The sequence below is a fragment of the Polyodon spathula genome, chromosome 12, assembly GCF_017654505.1.
Source record: "Polyodon spathula isolate WHYD16114869_AA chromosome 12, ASM1765450v1, whole genome shotgun sequence".
NCBI lineage: Eukaryota > Metazoa > Chordata > Actinopteri > Acipenseriformes > Polyodontidae > Polyodon > Polyodon spathula.
Genome location: NC_054545.1, coordinates 10,170,423 through 10,188,235, shown reverse-complemented (window position 1 = coordinate 10,188,235; position 17,813 = coordinate 10,170,423). Strand labels below are relative to the sequence as shown.

Below are 17,813 nucleotides of genomic sequence, written 5' to 3'. Positions count from 1 at the left end.
AGTAAAGCTTTTTCCAAAAAGCTTAATAAAATAAAGTTCCATTGCAATTGTAACTCCCCGCTCAATAAACCTAAATAATGTAATGCGATTTTAAATCACAAACACAATATAAAAATAGATATAGACAAATACATTACATTGCGTAACAGCAACATTTAAATTAATGTATTTTCAAGATACACGTTGCTACCTTAGGTGCTTATGTTATAATATAATAATAATAATAATAATAATAATAATAATAATAATAATAATAATAATAATAATAATAATTCAACTATAAGATCAAGTTGGAAAATGCTGTATATTTAGAAATTCTATATACAAGTCCGCAATACAGCTACGGAAACAAAACAAAACAAACAAAACAAAACAAAACCCAGCTTCACTCAATTGCACTTTTTTAAAATAAGAGTTTTAGATGTGAATCATCATTAATAACAACAATTATGTTTTACAGTCAGTGCGATGATGCATGTAACTAAGCTTACTTAGATATATGAGACATTTACTAATATGAATATTAGTGAGATTAGTTAAAGTACCCACAATTATTAACTAGCTATAGCGTTTATTTATAGCCTACAGTTTGCACAGGCCGTTTTATTTATTTACTTATTTATCTATGTATTTATTTATTTAAACGCATTCCGCAACTCTCCCCGCGCTGTTACCTCAACATCAAGTGCGCTCGTATATAGTTATTTGTGTATTTATTATGTACATGAACATTAAAATATAGTTTCAATAAATACCTTAAGCGTGTAAAAATTGGCTATAAAACATCAAGGCAAAACCAGCCTCGCATGTATTACATTAATCATTCGGTTGAAACAGTATAAATAACGACCGAGTGCAGAATAGCCAGAAAATACAGCCTAATAATACAGAGAGGTTATCAGTAAGAACGCACCGTACTTTGCGCAAGCGAAATGGAGTATTGGATTTAGATACTATGCATATGACAATAAAAATGTTAAAGAGGTAAAGGCAGATAATATGCAGACAGGAATCCAACAAGGCCTACTTCAACACTTAGGAAAAATATCGTAATATACTGTTTTTTTTTTGTTTGTTTGTTTGTTTGTTTTTTTTAACTTTACCTGTTGTGCATAACACTTTATGTGTACTCGTTTTCACACAGTATAATTTATTTTGGTATTTAAATCGTTCGAATGTGTCCTTTAAATGTTCTAAATGTTTGTAAATCCTTAATCAAAAAAATGGAACCCGGTTTGGAGACATAAAGTAGTACCTCTCTTCTTCCATAAGCTTTCCGTTCGCCTCTTGTGTTTTTCCAAGTAGGTATAAACAAACTTTAAACAATAAGAAAAAATATTGACGCACCACACTAGAATTATCCAATACAGTGCGACGGAAGGAGGCGATGTGATTTATTTGCTTAGTTGGATTTGTACAGGAAACGAGAATCTTTGTTGTTGGGATGGGCTTTCTTTGCAGCGATTTGGTGAACCCTGTGTATCCTTGCGCGCTCAAACCTCGGTGATTGGCTGAAAGGGGGCAAACGCTTCAGTACTTCTAGTAATCTGGTTGGCTGCTGGCTCAAAAGGTTCAACCAATTTTTTTTACAGTCTAGTGTCTGTGGCTCCGTAATTAATTGTAGCTGCTGTCTCTTATCGACGTGTTTTTAAAGAATATGAAGTAGTTGGTTTTTTTACTGCAGGAGTTGCCAGCGTATAAGATTGAGGTCCAACTGTGCTGCTGCTGTTGCTATTTTACTTATGTGTGATGTTGGATATGGGAGAAAGGAAAGAAGTGAAAATGATTCCAAAATCATCGTTCAGTATAAACAGCCTGGTGCCTGAAGCCGTCCAGAGTGACAACCACCACAGATCAGCCCCCGAAGAACAGGAGAAACATCTTTTGCCCAAGCCGGTGCAGGACTCAAAGCCCGAGAACATTGACAATACGAATGAAAATAGTTCGTCCGAGTTACCTTGCTCAGAAGAAAAGGAAAAGCAGGAAGACAAGAAAGTGGAGTGCAAGGAGGGGGACGGTGGTAAAGACGGGGAAAAGAAAAATGGCAAATATGAAAAACCACCTTTCAGCTACAACGCTTTGATCATGATGGCTATTAGGCAAAGTCCGGAAAAACGATTGACACTTAATGGCATTTACGAATTTATAATGAAAAATTTCCCTTATTATAGAGAAAACAAACAGGGGTGGCAAAACTCCATCAGACACAACCTGAGCCTGAACAAATGTTTTGTAAAAGTTCCACGGCACTACGATGACCCTGGTAAAGGGAACTACTGGATGCTGGACCCTTCTAGCGACGATGTATTCATAGGTGGCACAACTGGAAAACTTCGTAGGAGATCGACAACCTCCAGAGCCAAATTGGCTTTTAAACGGGGAGCTCGTCTTACTTCTACGGGTCTGACATTTATGGATAGGGCCGGTTCCTTGTACTGGCCAATGTCTCCTTTCCTTTCGCTCCATCATCCCCGGGCCAGCAGTGCATTGAGTTACAACGGGACCACCGCTGCTTACCCTAACCACCCAATCTCTTACAGCTCGCTATTGACTCAAAACACTTTGGGAAACAACCACTCATTTTCTGCCACAAACGGGTTAAGTGTAGACAGACTTGTAAATGGAGACATTCCTTATGCCACTCATCACCTCACAGCAGCAGCCTTGGCTGCCTCCGTGCCATGTGGTTTATCAGTGCCCTGCTCAGGCACGTACTCCTTAAACCCTTGTTCAGTAAATCTTTTATCAGGGCAGGCAAGTTACTTTTTCCCTCATGTCCCACACCCTTCAATGACTTCTCAAAGCAGCACTTCAATGACGGCCAGGGCAGCTTCCTCCGCGTCTCCACAGGCTCCTTCATCTCTCGCCTGTGAGTCTTTAAGACCCTCTTTGCCAAGTTTTACTGCAGGACTTTCTGGAGGACTTTCTGATTACTTTCCACATCACAGTCAGGGGTCTACTTCAAACCCTCTTATACACTAACAAACATCCACTGGATCAGACTGTAAGTGAACATTTTACACACATTTGCATTGTAAAAATATATAAAGGAGAAAAAAAAAAAAGTCCAGGTATTTTTTATTCCAAGTTCCCCATTTTCTGTACACACCTGTCAAGTCTCTATAGGATTGTTTAATGCGCAATGTGGGGAGAAACTAGCTTTTGGGATGGCAGTAAAACTATTGTAGAATGTGTATTTATAGTGACTGCAGTTTTACTTAATTTTAATATAACAAGTTTATTACCATCACTTAAATCACCAGCTTCCGATGTTTGCAGTATTATAAGTTGTCGTGGGTTTGCTGGTGGTTTCTGATTTTTGAGAAATGACGTACTAATTTTGTTTTAATTATTAAAAAAAAAAAAAAAAAAAAAAAAAGGTGTCATTTGTATTATGAACAAAAAGAGAGTTTTAACAGAAATAATGCCCTCACCCCACCCTTTGGCTATTTATTATTTTGTCCCTTTCTTTAAAAATATTTTGTTTCTTTTCCCCCTTTTTTTGGACCAAAGAATGGGTTTAGAAATGCACTCCTTGAATACACGAGTATTAGTCCAGTTTGCAGCACTGCCTGACAGAAAAAACAACTATCAGAAGGGGACAAAATCAATGATTGCCTTTAGTTTGTGTTGTGTGCATATTTTAATGTATGTGGTCACTAAAAGGTCACATTCTTTTTGTAATTAGTGAAGTGTTAATACCTATTGTACTCATAGGTAAACTTTGCGAACGTGTAACCCGTGTTGAGTAAATGCCTCATGAAATTATTGAGTGATTGTTAATGTCGTCTATAAAATTCATGATTGTGATATTGTGGTCCGTGTTTGTCGTCTAAAAATGTTTACCGAAAAATAATAATAATAAAAAATAGGCAACGTTCATATATGCTGAAAACCTTGTCTTTTTTACAAAGCGTACAATTAAAAGGGTTCTACAGTCTGAAATGTTGTATGTTTACCTTGGGTTGCTGCATGGTCCTTTGACCAATATTTGGCTAGGCCTTGACCTTCAAGTGATAATCTCTGTCAGTATTATACACACATAATGTTTAATGTGATTCTGTGGATCGCATGCCGTCCTAAACCCAGAAAGTGTTTAATATATTATTTTAAAATAATATTTTATATGCTTAAGTATTGTATCAAGTTATTTCCACGATAGCGATACATTCTGATTAATTTTATTTTTATTTTGTATTTATTTTACAGAGAGAAAAAAAAATACCATGTGTTAAATTAATAATTTAAATATAATATCGCGTTGTAATTGTAAATATAAATCTTAAAAACAATATAGAATGGGAAACGGTTTAATGTCCATGTGTTATGTATTGAAACTATTATTAATATACTTTTTTTTTCAATTAAAAAACATATTAGACTATTTATATTTGTAATTGTGATTTAAAATATCACTTTGTGGCAATAATTTAACAGACACTTAATTAATAATAGCACAATTAACACGTGTGATGAATGTAGCTATTTCATACGCATTGTCCTCTGTTACTGTATCAGTTTTAATTTAGGATTTTCTCACAAACGGTGTTTTGATTTTACTGTTTTAGACCCTATCACCAGAAAATATTTTCATTTATAAATTATTTCCAAGAGATTTAGAAAGATGTTTTCTTTTTTTTTTTTCAAAATGCAGAGCATTCTAAGTTATTTCAAATTGTAAGAAACAATCGGTGATTTAAATGCATTTTAGAAAATTGCATAGCCCACAGCGTTTTACTCTACCTTTGTATACATTATAACACGTTAACACGTCCGTTGCAGTTTATTTTGCAAGACTACTGCTTTAAATACACGTTGGATAGAGTTAAATGCAGTTGAGGAATGTGTTATTCTGTGATTTTGAAAGAAAGAAAAAAAGACATTTCGTTTCAAAATGTATCTTATAGCACACTTTGTGAGGGGTAATTTGCTCACTTCTAACAGCGGCATTGTATTAAATGTGTTCAGCGGTAATGCAATAACCTTGCTGCCTTTCACAATAGGCCTTTGGGAATGAATATCTCTCCTCGAGATGTTATCGTCCTGATGTTAAATGGGGTGACTCCAAACAAGACCAAAGCAGCGGACAGTAGTCAGAATTATCCGCGAAAATACCACTAAACCACGGCGTTCGAACAAAGCAAATTCATTAAATGTTATTCCGCTGAAAAAATGATTTAACACTGACACACATACATTTGATACATTCTGTATCACCCGCTACCCCTCCCCATCATCCAAAGGAGAGCTGTTTGCCTAAATCAAATAATAATGGATGCAATTATTGGTTTCCTTATTTATTTATTTTTTTAACCAATTGCAAATATGAATATTTGAGATGATGCTTGTCCATCTACTGTTCTGATATGTCATTGATGACAACACCAGGGTACGAAAAGAAAGATATACACAAGTGTGTGTGTGTGTGTGTGTGTGTGTGTGTGTGTGTGTGTGTGTGTGTGTGTGCGCGCGCGCGAGCGGATTCAATCCCCGCATGCGCTAACTGGGGTATGCATTATTGAAGAGAGACGATTTCACAACACATCCCGATGTGTACCAGTGTAAACTTCTTGTGTATTTTTATATTGCCAGTATGGAAGAAATAAAGTGTATTATATCATTCGAAATGTATGCTAAATAAGAAACCAAAAACTGAAGCGTTTCCCATTTACGGAAAGTCATGCCGTAAATTAACAAAAAGGCCGTTGGTTGTTACTTTATATTAAGGCATGAGGAACGTTTTAGGTGATAGCTCTTCTTCTTCGCATTTTCCCACTTATGTGGGGTCTGCTAGTTTGAACAGAGTTCCTCACTTCGTACGGTCTGCGGCGTCTCGGCAGATAACTTTTGCGAGGCACATGTCGCCTTTTAGATAATAGCTCTAAGTTCACAAAATCCATCTAGGTTTCTAAATGTATTGTGTTAACCATTATTATTATTATTATTATTATTATTATTATTATTATTATTATTATTATTATTATTATTATTATTATTACAGCACATTAGCAGTCTTTTGCTTTAGCATGCATTGTGCAGAATTTCTAAAATTTAAAACCAGTGCTCCTCCAGGACAAATGTAATGCCACCATCAATTTAACCATACAAACGCTGCTGTCTGACAGTGTCCCAAATCTGCAGGTGAATTTAATTTTAAAAAATATGACATTTTACTTGTGTGTAACCCCATAACACACCAATGCCACTATACAGGCACAATAGCACATGCACAATATCGCTTTGTTAAATAATGCTGTTCTGTCAATTTGGTGACGATATTTATGAGAGAAAAAAAAATAGTTTTTGTATAAAAAGTGAAAGCTCAAAACATTTACACAAAGTAGGGTAAGCGATTACATTAGAAATGCATCCTAACGTATTCGAGTGTTTTACGGTCCAATGTGGGTTAGCGAAAGGTTAAGGTGTAAATCATTAGAGGTTTTAGGGTTGTCTGTGGCTCTGCCTCTTGGTTTGTGGGACTGTACCCAGAGGGCGTGGTCCCTTCACATTCCTACCTTACTGGAGAATCAGCTCTCATCCGATCTCGATCCTGCAAACAGATGGCACTCTCCAGCAAGAAATCGTAGTCTGATACCCGCTCAACCATCACTAGGTAGGTGCAAAGGTGGAAACGCAGGTACAGATGCCAAAACGAAGAAACAAGATATTATATTACCAGAGTAAAACAATTAAAGATCAAAATCTCAATTTTAATAGGCAAATTAAGTACATAGTACATATTTAGTATATATAGTACATATTTTGTGTGTCTGTCTATCTATCTATCTATCTATCTATCTATCTATCTATCTATCTATCTATCTATCTATAATTATATATATATATATATATATATATATATATATATATATATATATATATGTGTGTGTGTGTGTGTGTGTGTGTGTTGTGTGTGTGTGTGTGTGTGGGTAGCTGTGGGTTGTAACATTGTTCCAGGTCTAAAGTTCAGCCTTGAACTGTTTATCGTCTTCCATGTACGTCAAACTTTGAATCAAGTATATGATAATAGCTCATATTATATATATATATATATATATATATATATATATATATATATATATATATATATATATATATATATATATATATATATATATATATATATAATATGCGTTTTTACTGTCCTTAGTAAGCGGTATCCCCGTAATATAAAAGCACACGAATAAATTTGCCCAAAAACGAATAACACGTATGTCATATTCTCGACATAACGGTTGCCGTTAAGGTCTAAAGTAAAACGATTGAGCTTGTTTAGTAAATTCCCATGTACATTTGCTCAAAGTAATATATTTTGTTGTACTGACATAATCAAAGTGTTCATATACGTTAAAACGTTAAAGTGAATTTCTTACAAATCGCGTGGGGTTTTGTCAGGGGGTCATGACTGTCGATTTGTCACAATAGGAAACAAAACAGTGCCTTAGAGCAACGAATTGGAAATAATTTGTTATACTTCAGGTAATACGCGAAAAGTTTTTAATCCTACTGGGGTAAAGTGCTAAGGGACAGATAAAAGTGTTATCCTTTGTTTTGTCACGGAATCTCGTTGCTGTAATTAAACAATATGAAGTCATTATGCGCTTTTCAAAATTTTATGACCAGATTCACTATGTAATAATAATAATAATAATAGCTTGGGCTAAAATGCAATACGTTATAATATACTATAATGTGAATAGAATATAGCTGCATTACATTTGTTATAATGTGCCATTTAATAAATTATTTAATAGTCAATAATATATTTCTAATAGTAATCTATCTTGCGCATAGAACCACGCCTTGGTAATTTAATTGAACACTTACACACCTTTTGTGAATAATTGTGAAATTTTATTATATTATTATTATTATTATTATTATTATTATTATTATTATTATTATTATTATTATTTTGATTGGTTGGTTGATTGATTGAACTCCTTGTAAATACACTTGGTTTGGGCTAGTGCATTGTGTCATTGCTGTTTGAAAATGTAGCATTCCGTGTATACATCTCCCAGCCTTGCCTGCTGTGAACACTAACAATATGGGCACCGTGGAAGAGGAAACAGTACTGTTAATATGCATTCCAGCCTGGTTTAATCTTTAGTTTTATTCATTATTAATACTTTTTTTTTTCCCTTAAATAATTTAAATATTTTGTGCCAGTTTATCGCTAAGCTGGTATTTTAGTGCATTATAACTGGTCTCATTATAACTTTAACGCAGTATTGCGCATATAACCGGAAACTTGCAAAAATAACAACAGCGAAAATTAAAATCCATGACTCAACAATAAAGAATGTAATCATAACCATGCTGTTGCCCACATGTGCAATATTTGCCCAAACAGTTTTTTGTTTGTTTTTTTCTCAGCGGTTTTAGTGGATCCGATATAAATGCTGTAGAATGAGGGCGCTCTCACCTAACAGTAGGAATATATTCTGTTCCGTTGTCTGTCAACATGTCCTGCTTGCCTTGACTAGACTCGGTATTTCGGATAACGCGGACTTGCTTCCACTTTTAATGGAACAGATAGATGGCTAGATTTACCTCCACATGTAGAGAATTGTCCATACTTTCATTTAACCTTTGTTTAAAAAAAAAAAAAAAAAAAACTCTCAAGATGTTCATAGACATACACTGCGAATCGTATTGTTAGGGGAAATTTAACTTAATATTGAAACGTTGTTTTTTTTTTGTTTGTTTGTTTGTTTGTTTTTTTCTTTTTCTTTTTTTTAATTACGGTAAAAGTTGTTCTAAAAATGATATACCTTTAATAATACGGATATATACACTACAATGAATCTACAGTGCTGTTTTATTTAGTCAATATGAAATAAATTTACCATAAAATACGATTTTCTTTTATTTTCTTTTTCAGTGTACGTATTTTACACATAGCTGCCATAGGCTTTAATTCATTTTCATGCAACAGACAATATAGTTAGAATGTAAAGATAACCCATTAGTAAACATTCTTATTTTAAATAAATAAATACATTAATAATAATAATAATAATAATAATAATAATAATAATAATAATAATAATAATAATAATAAACACAACCAGAATTATCTTGTCCAACAAGAAAAATAAAAGTAGGGTTGCATATTCATATTCATATTCATATGCATATTATAGAGTTGCATATTCATTTGTTATGCATTTCTGCAGTGCCACTGATTCATGACACATCACAGAATATATTAACTATAGTGAATAGTGATTGTTTGTTATATTAGTTTGGTGTATGGTTTAAGTATTTATTTGGTGTCAAATTCATAGAATGTCTCCCCCCCCCTCCCCCCCCCCCCCCCCCATGCTACATTGTGTTTAAAACTTTATAATGAGGAAGTATGAAGATTTAAAATATTAGTTATTTGAGATAATTTGAAATAATTGATTTAAAAAAAAAAAAAATCCATGGTTTGAAATTGTTCAAAATTGTGTTTCATTATCTGATTAATCATAAATATGTACTTTTGTCAAGTGCTATACAATGTGGCGAGTATACATGCTTGCATACTCTGTTTGTTTTTACGGTAGCCTATAAACAATGATTTAAAAGTAGTTTGTATTTAACTAATAAAACTATATGTTCAGTAATAAAACTATATTGTTTACGAGACAGCATGAACTTATTTTATATCCCAATAAACATATCCCTTATATATAATATTATATATATAATATAATATATATATATATATATATATTATATATATATATATATATATATATATATTATATATATATATATATATATATATTAACCGTGTATTTTACAGAAACGTTAAGGAATTAAATAAAATATTACCTGTAGCCGTCAACGTCACATGTTATTGACTTACGTTTATATATTAACCTTTAACCCTTAACAGATATGTACACTATGCATTGACACTAAATACAATATAAGCCACTCCTAATGGACAGTATTTAGCAAACGAATGAATAGATACATGCATTGTACTAACTCAAAAAATCTTGCAACAAATAACGTATTTCAGGAATGATGAAATGTGATCAGTTTCTTTTTTTTTTATTATTAGGATTTGATTGATCTTCGTATATATTATTTGAAGTACAAGAACCTATAGGCTCCAGTTTGTAAATACAAATAAAAGATCATGTTGTCTTTGCCCATTTGAAAAAAAAAAAAGCATTTAGTAACACATCACAGCAGATAGCAATCGCTGGCACACGCACACAAAACATAATTGCCGAAACAATCTGAAATCCTGAAATATTTACCGTGTTTTCTGTATTCTTTTTATTATAGCTCCGGGTATGTTGTACATCACTTGGGATGAGATTAACCAGCTTTCAGAAAGCATTTAACTTCCTTTTACTATTGATTAACACATTACAATATGATTTTTAAATATTCAGGTAGCAAGTATTGAAACATCGTGCAGTAGCACCTTAACAGATTAAAGCAAATATCAATAATATAAACTCGAATTTTCTGTTATATACGCGCATATGTACAATGCATGTGGTGTATACTGGACACAAAGTGTTAGCCTATATGTGCTTTTAAAAAATTGCTTCAAGGAAACATGTACTTCAAAAGTGGGGACCTGATTCGTAGCATTCTAGGCAGGATAGTGGAGTTAAGTTTTCGTGTGAATGAACTGGAAAACAGTCGACAGGTCGTGAATAATCGTTGTAATGAGAGTGTAAAGCGTGCGACTGTATGCTCCGAGCTGACGGGTTAAACAAACAACGTGTACCCTGACGAAATCGGATTGTTAAAGTGCAAAGTGGTGTCAGTCCCATTTTCCTTCCCTTTCCTTAAAACCACAGATCTTACATGCGGGAGGCCAATTGTGCCAATTATAGAAAAATAACAATATTTTCTTAAAGTGAGTGTGATCTTTATTTTTAGAGTCTGGTTTAGCCAAGCATCAGGTGGAACAGAAAGGTAACCGGGGAAGACACTTTGGTACTTAAACACAGGCCAAGTTAACACACAGGGTTTTTTTTTATTTGGTCTTTCCATACTAGACTGTTCTGTGTAACGTATAAGATGAATTTGTGTCCGAAAAGACAAACAATGTTGTCTGAAAATGAATGTCATCAAATTAACTATCGGTTTTTTTTTTTTTTTTTTTTAATATGATCTGTTGATAAGAAGACATTGATATTCTACAAGTCATAAAGTGTTGTTTTCTGTTTGTTTATTGCAGATAGGAATGTGCGTTGACCGTCTTTGTGAGTGAGATTTATACAGTAGTTTAATTGGTGCCAATCCATTCAGAATATAGTCTTTATATGATATATTATAATATAATGTTACGCCGCCGTATAAAGCGAAGCATGATATGAGGGCAAATTCACGTATCTTGTCATATATATTTAAATATGATATATAATACGAATAAATATATACCTAAATTTTAGGTGTGGGCGTTGGCAAATATTAAATGTTACCACGTAGAACAGTATTACAAACCAGCTTTATTTTTATTTTATTGATTTCAAGACACATGCAAATCTATAAAGTATGTTACAATGATCAAGCCAAATCAGATACATACAACAATAACCTTTTCCGTATAACTTTGTTATGTAACGATTAGGCATATGCCTTGCTTCAAACTATGGGCTGATTAAATCGACGCAGCTGCGAAACTGATGCAGCTTTGCAGTTTGCGGTTTCTCTCACTCAGCATCAAATCAAACAGTTCTTGAAATGTAACGCGCTGCAAAATGGGTGGACAGATTCAGCAACGGTATGTTTGACCTTTTGGGAGAAAACTGAAATGACAATTTCCACGAATCAGACTAACTTTTACTGAAATAAAAGAACACAGTGTGCTGATTTATGGAGATCGCTGTTTTAAAATACTGTATACCTTTAAAAAAAAAAAAAAAAAAAAAAAGCAAAAAGCATAAACTATTTGAACTCGTTGTACAATGGGAGAACTGTCCGCGTTAAGGCTATCCTGTAACTCAAGGATTAGATTCATGTCAGGTTTACTCTCCATTATGTAAACGAGTATTTTACTGCAGATATCAGATCTATGGGGCATGTGCGTATTTGCACAATAACACAAACGTAGAAAAGAAAAGAAAAGAAAAAAAAAAACACGGATATGATGCCAGACTGCACAGTCAGATTTACATTGCTTTTAGATAAGTCTTTCAAATCGACAGTTTCGGGATTGTAGACCACATCATTATATGCAGTTTGATCGGAACTCCACAATATTGTCAATACAGTCTTTCCGGTGTGTAGAGGGGTAGGATGATATTAAAAGCGCAATACCAGTATCAAAAGCAGTGGTGTGGTTTACGCTTGTACAGTCTGTTTTGTGTTTGGTGTACTTTGGTATGATGTAATGCTTATTGTATATGTCATTGATATATTTTGTTATTGTTTTTTAAACGTGAATTATCGGAGCAGGACCTACGTTACCTAATGCGGGTTCAACAACGCTGGAATTAATGTGTTTTTAAACCACGTTAAAATAACGCGAGAAGCTGCAAAATCTTCTTTCTGCTGCACTTTGCCTGTTTGTTTTAATAGCAAGCAATTGGACGGAATTGTGACTTTGTTTTGATATCAACATGTATGCCACCTTAGCTGTTGCCGCTCACAAAATGTGGATGTAATACTGTGTAGTTCTAAGTTAAAAGGTTGGCCAGGTGCGCGATATAAATGCTATAAAGCAGGACTAGACACTTGCTTCGAGCTATACTGACTTTATACTGATGATATTCTTGATGGCAGATTTGAGTTGTTGGCCTTGATAAACAAATAAATAAATAAAATGTCAAGCGGCATGACATGAATACAATTATGTGTATTACTTTCCAAAGTAAAACCAATGTGCAATTATACATATTATTTACCTCTGTGTTCTCATGAATGGTTTAGAAAATGCAATTTAAATCACTTTTTGGTTGTGGTTTGCCACTCCCTCTATCAGATTTGCACTATCACTATTATCATTGAAATCTTTAATGAGTAGCCTTATATATTACTTCATTTCCACAAGCATGTGTTTGTTTGTTTGTTAGTTCATTTTATTCAGTGCAGATGTACGGAAGTGGTACACTATTCGAGTATGCGCAGTAAATCAGAGACTGCAGCTAATGATTATTTTCAGACAATCTGTATTTTTTAGTTTTAGTTTCAACTGTTTACTCCAATGGGAATTCTCACAGCAATATCTTGTTATAGAGAAAAAGGGGGTTATAGAACGTTTCCAACTTTAAAATAGGCGGGAACAACAAATTCTGTTTAGTGCTGAAAAGTTGACAGACGGCAGAGATCAAATGACCACTTTCAAATCTGTTTAAATGTGCACTTGATATTTAGGTGACAATAGCAGAACTATCCATGCAGTTTGAAATGATCAGTCATATATATGTGTGTGTGTGTGTGTGTGTGTGTGTGTGTGTGTGTGTGTGTGTGTGTGTGTGTGTGTGTGTGTGTGTGTGTCTATATATATTAGAATGAAGGTTGCAAACTATGTAAAACTAAAACTAAAAACTAAAGTGAATGAATACTACAAGCAAACCGTAGAGGACAAGAAGTTGTTTAAATGGATGAGGGAATCGACTGTTATCCGAATTGTTTGTATAGTAAGTTTGGACATTTCTTGTAATAGGGTATCACTACTGTTTTGAAACACACATTATTTTGTGCATTGCCATTTCTTGAAACTTGAATACGATACGTTTAGTCTGTACAAAATCAATGCACACGGTATCAAAGTTTTAAATAGGTGTATTACACAGATATAAAGGTAAACTGTTTTAGACAAATCCTCATGCCAAACATTACCAGACTTGAACACGTCATAAAGAAAATATTTTAAGTAATTAAGGGTTCTATTCTCACTTGGTTTACGCGCTATTTATACTCGAAGAAGCCCTTCTTCAAGCGCTTAAATAGCGCGGAAACCAAATGAGAATAGAACCGTAGATGTACAGTACAAGCATACGGATTTAAAACTGAATAGACATATCGCGAAGATTACACGTTTACCCGTCACGTTTATATGTAATATGGCCTATTGTTTTAGAACATGTTAGAATTCAAAATAAGACACAATTATATATATATATATATATATATATATATATATAATAAGTTATATAGTTATAGTTAAAATATATATATAAATGTTATAAACGGTACATTAACCGTATCTTACACGAAAAACGATGAAATTTTAATAAATTGTTCATATATTTTTTATAAATGTTTAGTATTAGTATCTAATGTTTTCTTTAATGAATAAGACTTATTGTTTTTTATTTCTGTTTGCGTTTAACTTTATTTACTCATTTAAGTTAATAATTATATATATATATATATATATATATATATATATATATATATATATATATATATATATATATATATATATATATATATATATATATTGGAGCAAAGGTGGAGACTACCCTAAAATGAGCATAGTAATGGTGTTTAAATATAGACTCATCTTTTGATTGTAGTCAATTTTATTATTTATATATCACGTCATTGTTGACTGAGCCTATGGCGACTGAGAAAGGAATCTTAAATTTAACATGATGCGGATATTTAGACACGTTTAGATAAGGTGTAAAGTGTAAAATGCCTTAGCCTTGTGTTTTTGTGGGAGTTGTCTGAGGGATGGCATCCGATTAGAATGACATCTCATAGGCCTGTTGCTGCAAGCCAAAATGAGGTTGTCAGAGGTGGGACACGGTAACGAATTAAGTGCTAGTCACGCCACAAAACAATATTACAAACATCATAACAGTCGTTGTACAAAATTGTGTGTTATTCAATAAAATTGTTTTTAACTGGAGTGTAAACAAATTAGACATTCTTGTCCAGTGAAATGCTTTTTTAAAAACATTTTTAAAGGAGAAAGAACGATTTTCTTAGAAAGTGCAATTCAAGGAGAAAAGGGACTAATTGCCGTCTAAGTTTGTTTTTAGTAGATAGCAGGTTCAAATGAACGTGTTTGTGGAAAAAAGAGGTCTAAAAAAAAGTTAATTACAGACTATTGTAAAGTATATGGGGCCTATTTAAAAATATTACTGTAATTACATATTCTAATTTAATATTTATTTCATAATGTATTTTAGGACAGTGAAAATTATAAAATGGCATTTTGATATACAATCCTATATTGCATTATAATGTTCCATGGTTATGAGCGTTATATGAAAACGAATATGATTTTTAATTTAATTTAATTTTTGAATGTGTAAATCAAATTATATGTTTATATAGAGATATATGTAAATACAATCTTAAAACACAGAGTAAAACATTTTAGTGTAGAGACGTGTGAATGTCAAATACTATATTTTAGTTTTAGTTTGAAGAAGACAAATTGTACTAGAATTAACTGGTAAAGTTAGCAGTTGGTATTGATAAAATCAAAGCCTAACTGTGATTGCATGCATTTGAACTTAGCACACTAGGCCTACACTAAAATAGGGATGGGTTATATATATATATATATATATATATATAATATATATGATATATATAATATATATATATATATCCTGTCTATCTATCTATAATAATATATATTATTTGATTTTTTTTTTGTAAAATTTCCCTGCAAATAATTAAAGGAGAACAGCGTCATGTAAGACGATCACGTTTAAATATAGTGATTAAAACTCTTATTTATGTGGTGGTTTCCGATATCTCACGTTTTTTTTTTCACTAAGTGGTATCCTCTAGATATATATATATATATATATATATATATATATATATATATATATATATAATGTGTGTGTGTGTGTGTGTGTGTGTGTGTGTGTGTGTGTGTGAGCTTGACAACTCATTTTTTTAGCCATTTTTACCTTCCGTGTTGGCTATTATTGTTATTATTATTTCTGGATGTATGTTTGTTAATTTGTTCTAGTGTCCAGTGGAGCCCCGATTCAGCTGAGTAGACAATATGAAATACAGAAAAAATTAAAATTGTGTTTCTCCATGTAACATGATGCACAGTAACACAGTGTCAAACATGGGCCTGTGTTTTCTGCTAATATACACCAAAAGGAACTGACACACAAAGTGGATTGTTACCGATATGAACATAAACATAAAACAAAAGACAAAAAAAAGAATAATAATGACTAGGACGTTGTGAAATAAATGTAAGTATTAGAAACATAATCATGCACTCCTATGCATTTAAGTGACTAAAAAGTATAATGTTAAACTGTAATTGTGTTTATCGAATCTAATTAGTATTTTCTTCTTTCTTTATGTGCAGACCCTATGTGTGGCTATACAGAAAAAATGGAACTGTCCTATTTCAGCAAAAAAAACCAACAAACAAGCAGATTGCATTATGTCTGTAAATTGTGCATGTATATATTCTTACTGTAAATGATTGTGGTTGTTAACATGAAAACCCTGAGGTTTGTGAAAGTTTAGACTATCGTGTATAAGAAGATGTTTTTATAGCCCTATACGTGGGACAACATTGCTGGTAATTGTAAATCACATGACTTGAATGGCAGCTTTATACAGTTCAGAATTATTTCCATGACAGCTATCCATCTTAATATAATGTAAACAGCATGTTCCAATACCAGCATGAAATTTGAAATGCTGGTGTCATTTATGTCCTGAATATTCCATCTATTCTATCAAGCTTTAATTAATTGGTTGCTTTCAGAAATAATTTGACATATCGTTTAGCAAGCATGTAAGATGCGATGAAATATCTGTTGTACTCCTTTAACGAGACATTATTATATGTTAAAATACTCACCATTTCTTATTGGTAGTTACAAGTAACCTCTTTTTTGGGGGGACTAAAGTGTTCTCCCTGCAACAGCTACTCTTATATGAAGTAAACATATAAAACATACCGGCATAAACCTGATATGTACAGAAATGCAAATTGTCCACAGAATCGTTGATGCCTAAGGTTGAAATTTATTAAATATGCTCATTTTCTTTTTTATAAACAAATGAAGGGGCATTATTTAATCACTGAAAATGTGCCATTACTTTTGCACTTGCTTAAAAAATGAGTTTGCTTGTGATTGTAATTTTGTTGCTATTCCTGCAATAAATGTTTGAAAACTTGTTCTAGACCTTCATGGAAGATTTTAAGCTTATCTCTCCTGCAACATATTCACATCTGTGGGCTTGTAGTGAAAACATAAAGGAGCTCATGGGAACACAATACATTTACAAATCCCTACAATCTATGGTATGACAGCACTGGAGTCGTTCCTTTTCAACCACTGTCTAACTCAGTAAGCCATATTGTGAAAAACCAAAAAAAAAAATACATATATATTTGTGAAATAAAATAGAAAACCTTCTTGACAATTGTAATTATTAAAATGTATTTCTCTTAGAAAAATTGGGCACACATTGCGCTGAACTTTTGTTTTCTTTATTATTATTATTATTATTATTATTTATTATTATTATTATTATTATTATTAAAAGATAGGCCTATCCGTAAAAAAATTATATTTAATCTTGTTTGCATGGGGGTCCAGTGTCTGTCACAGTAAGATGAATTTGAAAAGCTGACTAAATTACCTTAAATGTGGACATTTCATGGTCTTTTTATGTTTCTGTTGCCTGTAAGAGGAGTCCTTCAAGAGAGTATTTCATTTGTTCTTGTTGACCTGTATTGGGAATACCTTTCCACGGAAATGGACATCCATATTATATCAAAGCTCTGAATCTGACAGGTAAATTACATTTCCACCACTAAAAGGGAATGATCAAAAAGAAAAAAAGGTCACAGTCTAGCTTTGACATGAACCCTTATATAAAGGAAAAGCACACTTGTT

General features: G+C 32.7%; 1 protein-coding gene across 2 annotated transcripts; it reads left to right on the top strand.

Annotated features, from left to right (window-relative positions):
• Positions 1 to 1,601: 1,601 nt before the first annotated feature.
• Positions 1,602 to 17,276, top strand: LOC121324048 (forkhead box protein G1-like). Of its 2 annotated transcripts, none has more exons than XM_041265461.1 (2): positions 1,602 to 3,004; positions 16,265 to 17,246. In XM_041265461.1, the coding sequence occupies exon 1, from the start codon at positions 1,750 to 1,752 to the stop codon at positions 2,980 to 2,982; it is 1,233 nt and encodes a 410-aa protein (XP_041121395.1). In that variant the 5' UTR covers positions 1,602 to 1,749; the 3' UTR covers positions 2,983 to 3,004; positions 16,265 to 17,246. The 2 variants fall into 2 exon arrangements, 1 of the variants encoding a protein (XP_041121395.1); XR_005951212.1 differs by lacking the exon at positions 1,602 to 3,004 and adding an exon at positions 6,515 to 6,613 and having other exon boundaries at positions 16,265 to 17,276.
• The last annotated feature ends 537 nt before the right edge of the window (positions 17,277 to 17,813 follow it).

Excerpts from the sequence above, each read along its gene's own strand:
- LOC121324048 (XM_041265461.1), top strand. The coding sequence starts at position 1,750 with ATGTTGGATATGGGAGAAAGGAAAGAAGTGAAAATGATTCCAAAATCA.